The 7500-nt window shown below is 46.6% G+C and overlaps 2 protein-coding genes across 7 annotated transcripts in view; one reads left to right on the top strand and one right to left on the bottom strand.

The window, feature by feature from the left end:
• atp10d (ATPase phospholipid transporting 10D) overlaps window positions 1-832 on the bottom strand; it is a 71757-nt gene extending 70925 nt beyond the window's left edge. For 3 of the 5 annotated variants that reach the window (XM_077539880.1, XM_077539876.1, XM_077539879.1), the window contains exon 1: window positions 311-832. The gene's annotated coding sequence lies outside the window, so the exon portion shown is untranslated. The remainder of the gene's footprint in view (window positions 1-310) is intronic. The other 2 variants (XM_077539878.1, XM_077539877.1) reach the window with 1 other exon arrangement.
• The window catches only part of commd8 (COMM domain containing 8), a 12957-nt gene continuing 6135 nt past the window's right edge, over window positions 679-7500 (top strand). For both annotated transcript variants that reach the window (XR_013287707.1, XM_077539881.1), the window contains exons 1-3: window positions 679-817; window positions 1626-1781; window positions 1874-2026. Coding sequence is in view for 1 of the 2 variants with exons in the window: in XM_077539881.1 (XP_077396007.1) it covers window positions 773-817; window positions 1626-1781; window positions 1874-2026 (354 nt within the window). In the remaining variant the exon portion in view is untranslated. The remainder of the gene's footprint in view (window positions 818-1625; window positions 1782-1873; window positions 2027-7500) is intronic.

Raw genomic sequence — 7500 nt, 5'->3', positions numbered from 1 at the left:
CACACATGTAATTGTACTTTTACTCAAGTAGGGAATGTCAGTACTTTTCCCAGCTCTGGTCCAAAGGAAATTTTTCCCAGAATCTTAGTGGCTTTCCCAGAAGCTTAGTTGCTTGTCAATATGCATTTTGGAAAATTTCAGTAATTTCAGCCATGCCCATACTATGTATGTGTAGCATACGAGATGACCATTATTCAACAGCTATCTTCACCTGTTTCCAAAGCGTTACAGTACTGTAGTGTAGACGGTAGAAGAGGGTAATTACTTACATATGTTGGAATCAAACGAAGTGTTGTCAAACACTACTTACCCTGTTTTTAGTGTCCAAATGATGAAATGGGGTTTGAATTAGAGCCCGCTCATCCGTCCACTTGGAGCATTTGTTTGTTATCGACAGACAGTTTCTCCCAAACCGAGCAGTAGCTAGTACAGTAGGTCTGTATCACTGGCGTCTGACGGCAATGTATTCTTGTGTCGCACCCATTCTTATGTACCCCTTCCGCTTCCCCCTAAAGGAGGTGTCACAACATTGGAAATATTATCTTATAATTTCGTATTATCTTTTGCAGTAGTCGTTGGGGTTTTAAAATATACTTCCATGTGCGTGTGCATGATCACGTCTTAAAACGTGTTAACAAGAAATGTGTGTGAAGAAAACGAGTACTTGATTATGTTGATACTCTATTTTACGCAATGTGTTTCAATGCCGCATGACGTAATCACGTGACTATCACCGTGCGTCAGCTGACTAGAAAGAGGAAGTCGAAGAAGTATGGTGGCCCAACTAAATAGCTTGTCTGTTACGGAGTTTGTTCAAGTAAGTGCACATTAACGTCGTGGTTTTGTCAGTTTATTTGTTGTTTGTGGTGTTTTTATTATTTTTATTTTTATTATTATTTGTCGACAACGCAACGTTGAACGACAGTGCATATGAATGTCGTTTTAAAATGACGTTTGGTCCTGACGTCGAAATGCAAGAATGTTAATAGGGGCTGCACATAAAACAGCACGTACATTCACGCACCAGTATTATTGTGCCATGTCACGTTGGCGATTGATTCGCTGAATTTTACGGTGCTTACAGATCGTTTCATTCACATTGGTTATGTGGCAAAAAACAACAACAACAACAACAACAAAAAACTACAATGCAGTATAGAGAGCTCAAAATATCCCCACGCAAGCACCTGGGAAAATCACCACACTTCAGAGATGCTTTTGGTCACACGGGATGCATTGCAGCTGGTCATTTAGAAACTGCTTCCAGCCCCTTGACCCCTCATTGAAGAACTGTCCTACCTGTCTCTTTCCTCATGGCCCAGTTTCCCTTCTGGTAGGCCAGTAGAGAAGGCCTTGACTGAATGGCACTTATTAAAATAGAGCTGACAAAAGCTAGTTTTGTGTAATCTGTCCCAAGAACATATTCTGAGTAGTTTTAGATTTAAGAGCTTGTCATTATGTATTTTGGCAAATTACAGTTGCAATGACTTTCTAAAAGAGGATAGTATTTTTGGGGTTAAACCGTTATTTGTTAAAGGTCAACACTGGAATCCCCCCGCCCCCACCTCAAGCTAGAGCTGCTGTTTCACACTTTTAATCATGCCAGATTCTCACTGTGTGTGCAGCTGTGTCACAGGGTAGTGGATGGACTCTGTGGCCGAGAACCTCCTCACAGAAGGGACTACAATGCCACCTGGAGCCTGGAGGAGTGGCTGGAGATGATCAACTCTTTGGCAGCAGTCTTCCGGCTGTCGGTAGGGAACAACAGCTCTGATGAGGAGGTGAGAGGGCATTAAGGGACAATGTGGGGGTGAGGAGCTTACTGTATTCTCAGGACAAATTTAAAAAAAAATTTCCTGCTGATTATGTTCAGGTGCTGGTTGGCCTGTCAGAGTTGAGTAGCAGCCACTCCGGGGCTGTGCTCAATGTGCTAAAAGCCAGACGAGAAGAGATTTGCCATGCTTTGCTGGCCAGAACCAACTCAATCTCCTCCACTATATTACAGGACTTTGACTGGCAGCTTAAGGTGAATTAATGCTTTGCTTCGTTTGACATGTCTTTGAGTCATTTAGCTTTTGGCACAAATATAAGTTGTTGACTTTCATAAGAAATACAATCGAATACTGTCTGTTCCACTGTGTTGATCGACCTACAATTTGTTCTGATTTTTAAATGGTGAAAATCAATTTGAAAAATTCAATTTGATTACAATATTAATTCACTTAAATAGCGCTTTATCGTATGTTTACTTAAGCCTGACGTATTCGCTTGTCTTGTTCAAACATATTGAGTTGTCGAAGCCTACAAGGGCCATTGATGCAGCATACTAACGGTACCGTACATGCGCACAGAAAGGTTTTTCAAATAATTTATGTTATGCTCCAAGATCCCGTCCCGTCACCCTAGTTCCACTCCATCCCATTCAAATCCATAAACGTCCGAAGTAAGTTCATTTCTACCGCCAACGTCCGTGCAAACTCCCGTCCAAAGTTCCGTCTGTTAAGTGCATTGTGTCAATTTGACTTGGTTTTTGCACATTTGGTGGCCTAAAACTGGAGTATAATAGTTATTTATGGCAAATGCTGAATTTATCATGCCTGCAAACTACTTGAAAGAGTGAGAAAAAAAAAATCCCAACTTGCTCTATGTTTCATTAAAGCTCTTATTTATTTAGCGATTTTGACGCGGACTGTTTTGTTATAAACCTAAGATATGTAGCGATGTTATTTTTCTCCTTTTTCAGTCTAAAGAGACCACAAACAAACCCTAAGAAGCATCTTTGTGTGTTGGTGTTGTGTATGTGTGTAATGTGTGTAACCTGGGTGTTAAGATGGACAGTGAGTTTAAACTGGATCGGCAAATTGCTGGTGTTGTCAAATCCAGTTTTTTTTCCCCACCTCTGGCAGCTGGCTAAAGAATCTTCTATCTCAGAAGCACTTAGAAATGGTAATCCATGCCTTTGTTACATCTCGGCTGGATTACTCTAATGCACTTTGCATTGGAATCAGCCAGTCCTCCCTCAAACGTCTCCAGCTCATCCAAAATGCTGCTGCTCGCCTCCTAACTGGTGCCCGAAAGAGGGAGCACATAACCCCTATTCTGGCCTCTCTTCACTGGCTGCCTGCTGTAAAATTTCGAGTCCATTTTAAGATTCTTTTATTTGTTTTCAAATGGTCTTGCCCCACCTTACCTCGCTGAGCTCTTGCACCCCTACACACCTGTCCGGTGCCTCAGGTCAGCAGACCAGACACAATTAGAGGTACCGAGGACAAAGCGGAGGCTTAGAGAGGATCGAGCGTTCACAGTTGCTGGTTCCTCCCTTTGGAACGACCTTCCACAAAATATTAGGCAATCTCCCTCTAGCTACTTTTAAAACCCGTCTTAAAACCCATCTTCGGCTTTTGGTGCATCATGAGACTTAGCATTGTTTTGGTCCTTTGTGGTGTTTGCTGTATTTTGTGTTATAAATTTGATGTTTGTTTGTTTATTTATTTATTTATTTATTTATTTATTTATTTATTTATTTATTTATTTATTTATTTATTTATTTATTCCTTTATTTAGTTATTCTTTTACTTACCTCCTTATTAATTTATTGATGTACATTTTATTTCACTTGTATACTTACAATATTTGTTTTGTTCTTGTTTTACTTATCTTATTCTTTACTGCATGGCTGATTTCTGTTTCATGTACAGCACTTTGTATACAGCAATGTTTGTTTGAAAGTGATATATAATAAATAGAGTTGAGTGTTAACATGACGTTATTGCTTCTATTTTCTAATATTAAATCCTCTCTGCCATCTTTTCTTTTTTTTTTTTTTTTTTTTTTTTTTTTTTTTTTTTTTTTTTTGTGTGTGTGTGTATGTGTGCGTGCGTTTGCGTGCGTGCGTTTGCGTGCGTGCGTGCGTTTGCGTGTGTGCGTTTGCGTGCGTTTGCGTGCGTGCGTGTGCGTGCGTGCAAATACTTATAAATTTATACTCATTCATTCACCTAAAACCTTATAAATATCCCATTACCCTTCGCCTTAACCAGGTACTTCAGAATCTTGCCAGAGTCGTGAGATTTAAATGGTCAGGAGACCAGAGAAAAGGTCAGAAAAAAAAAGAAATAAAGAGAAAAGAAAGGTAAATCAAAGTGACATCCAGCACCGACCAAACACTTCCTGCCTTCCCCATGATTACAAAATCAAAGTCTTACGCCAACCCCGGAAGCCTCTAAATTCCAGCAAATTTAGCGAGATCTCAAGAGCCCAGAGGAAAAACTAAAGAGAGGAAGGAGGGAAGGATCGATAAGGCAGAGTGAGATCAATAGAAGCCAGTACATCCAATCCATCAAAGTGAAGTCCAGCACCAACAAGACCCCTCCTGCGTGGTTACAAAACCGGAGTCTTATGCCAACCCCAGAAACCTCAAACTTCCAATAAATTGAGATCTCAAGTGACCAGAGGAAAAACTAAAGAGAGGAAGGAGGGAAGGATAGATAAAGCAAAGTGAGATCCACAGACACCAGCACCCACTGATTCAAGGGGCTGTGGGAGGGAGAGGCAACTTCTGTTTGAGTTTCAGTAGATGCTGGTGCGATGGATCTGGCATGCATAAGGACCACCACCAAAGAAAGAAGCCGTCAACCGCGGTCCAGCAAAGCAAGCACCCCCCCCCCCCCCCCCCCCGGAATCCCCAGGCCGCGGCAGCACCAAGGCCACCCCCAAGCCACCCGAGCGGACACCGGTCGGCGAGCCGACCCAGACACCCGGAACACCCCCGCCCCAGCCCCGGCCCACACCCCCGAGCCCAAGGCCGCAGAACGAGGCCCAGCGGGCCCCCACAGCGCCCCACCGGTCCCCAGCCCCCATCCCCCCACGACCCCCCCGCACCCCACCCAAACCCGCCATCCACCACGACCCAGGCCCCACCACCCCCGACCCCCAAACCCCCGAACACACCCCGACCCCCAGCACCCAACCCCCCACCCACCCATACCTCCACCCCCCCCCCCAAACAAGCCGCCCCCCCCCGACGGCCGCCACCCCCCCCCGCGAACCCGGCCCCCCGCGAGAACCCCCCACCCCCCCCGGAAACCGGCACCGGGCAGCAGCGCAGAGAGGGAAGATGTGCCCACCCCACCTCCAGCCGCGCGAGATTTGCACAGCGGCGGGAGGGGGGAAGCAGAGGAGGAAGCACCAGGGGAGAAGGCGGAACACCAGAACACCGAGCCCGGTGGGGAGAGGCCCCGGTCGTCACGCCAGAGTACAAGTGACACCTAACCCTGTTACTGAGTCCGCCAGCTCGCCGACTGGCGAGCTCTACCCTACACCGTGAATGTGGCCCCACCCAGTGTATATACAAGTGTGTGCGTGTGGTGCATTAAAATTGGGAGCAGGTGAGTCGGAGCAGAGGGAAAAATTTTCCCCTATTCCGACACACCCGTATCCCCCCCCAAAAAATGAATATGTATATGTGTGGTGCATTAAAAAAGGGAATGGAGGGACAAAGTGGTGGGGCAGGGACACAAATGGGGGGGACCACAGCGCTGCCAGGCACTGCAGTCCATCCCCTCTGATGGCTCCCCGCCCCAACTCACCCCTCCCCTTGGACGTGAGGTGCATTAAAATTGGAGGGGAGTTGAAGGGTGAAGACGGTGTTTCCACCCTTCCCCACCCCACCAAGAAATGTGTTGTGTGCCCTATGTGTATATTTACAAAGTGTATAGTGCAAGCTAGTGAAGTGAGTAAGAGGAGCGACCAGCGGGGCCTCACCCAACCCGGCGGGTGTAGGTGGCACGCCCGCCCCCCAGCACCCCCACCCCCTGCCGCCCCCCACCTCATCCACCCGGCACCACAATGGGCGGACAGCCAGCGCAGCAGGGCTACCGGACAGCCCACCGGCCACCGGAGCCCGCCCGGGGCGCCAGGAGTTATACCGGAGTGGGGCAGGCCCCAAACCCTCGCCCGGCCCCCGGAGCCCGACGCCCGGGCCGGGGAGGGAGCCCCAGGCCCAGGGAGAGGGAGGGGGAGGGGCCGCAGGGCAGACAGGGAAGGGGGGGGGGGGCGGGGGAAGCGGGGAGAAGACGACAAGAAGGCGAAAGGGCGGCTGCAGGGCAGGAGGCGGGGGGGGAGAGGAGGAGGGAGGGCGACAAGGGAAAAGGGACCGGGAGGCAGAGGAGGATGGGCGGGAGGAGGCGAGGAGGGAGAGGCGACGGGGGGGAGGAAGGGGGAGGGGAGAGTGAACCACGGGGCACACCGGAGGCCCACCCACCCCGAACCGCGCCGCCGGGCACGGAGCAGCGGACCGCGCCGGGACGGCACCGCCCCGGGCACCAGGGGAAGCACCCCAACACCGCACCCCACAGGGGGCCCAGGGAGCGGCCAAGACGCAACCGCCACCGAGCAGACAACGGGGGGGGGGGGGGCAGAACCACCCCCGCCCGACCACAGGGGACGGCGTCAAGAAAATTGACTAATTAGCATGCAGTAACACCAAGTGTTGATGCTTAGTGCCCACTAGAAATAGATCTTAAGGAGTTATTGAGTATAGTGTCGTATAGTGTGGTATGCTCGAGCCCACTAGCAGCAACTAGGTTCCTGACTATATAAAAATAAAAACAATCAGATACAAAATACCAAATACAGGAGCAGCGAAAACAGAAGTTGTAACGATGTGGTGGCTCTCGTTAACAGGCAGAATCTTGGCAGGATTAAGTTGCCAAATTGAGATTAAAATATTCTATGTACATAGACCATATTTGTTTAAATCTTGATACTTGATTTTTATTTAAGGCAGAGATTTTTTCCATTGAGATATAATTTATTAGTAAGTTTAACCAGTGGTCGATATTTAGAGATTGTTTATTTTTCCAATTGACAAGGATTATTTTTTTAGCAATAGTAAGGGCTATAAATATAGATTGAGATTGTTTACATGGTAGCTCAGTTATTGTTAAGTCACCTAGTAAACACAGTCTTGGAGATAAAGGAAGCCTACAGTTTAATATATCAGCGAGCTTTTCCAAGATTTTAGTCCAGAAATGCAGCACTGGAGTACATGACCATAAAGCATGAAGATAAGTATCGGCAGTGTTTTGTGAGCACTGGAGACAAATGTCGGAGTCAGAGAGTCCCATTTTTTTCATCATATATTGTGTAATATATGTTCTATGAAGTATCTTATATTGGATAAGTTGCAAATTTGTCTGTTTGGTCATTTTAAATACATTTTCACAGATTTGGGTCCAAAAGTCTGGTTCCGGAACTATAGACAAGTCTTTTTCCCATTTTAAAGTCGGTAAATACGTTTTATTTGTGTATAAAAATAACTTATATATTTTTGATATTTTCTTTATTGTTGTTGGAGAAAGCTTTATAATATCTTTAGCTAAGACAGGCAGTTGGAGCGTATCCTGAAGTGTTGGGATTTGTTTCTTAACCATATTTTTAACTTGCAGATAATGTAAGAAATTTCCCTTTTTTATTTCATATTTCTGGACCAAGTTTGTATAC

Source organism: Festucalex cinctus, chromosome 12 (genome assembly GCF_051991245.1).
Source record: "Festucalex cinctus isolate MCC-2025b chromosome 12, RoL_Fcin_1.0, whole genome shotgun sequence".
In the NCBI taxonomy this organism is placed as follows: Eukaryota; Metazoa; Chordata; class Actinopteri; order Syngnathiformes; family Syngnathidae; genus Festucalex; species Festucalex cinctus.
Note: the sequence above shows the minus strand (reverse complement) of the source record. Positions and strands in the feature narration are given on the sequence as shown.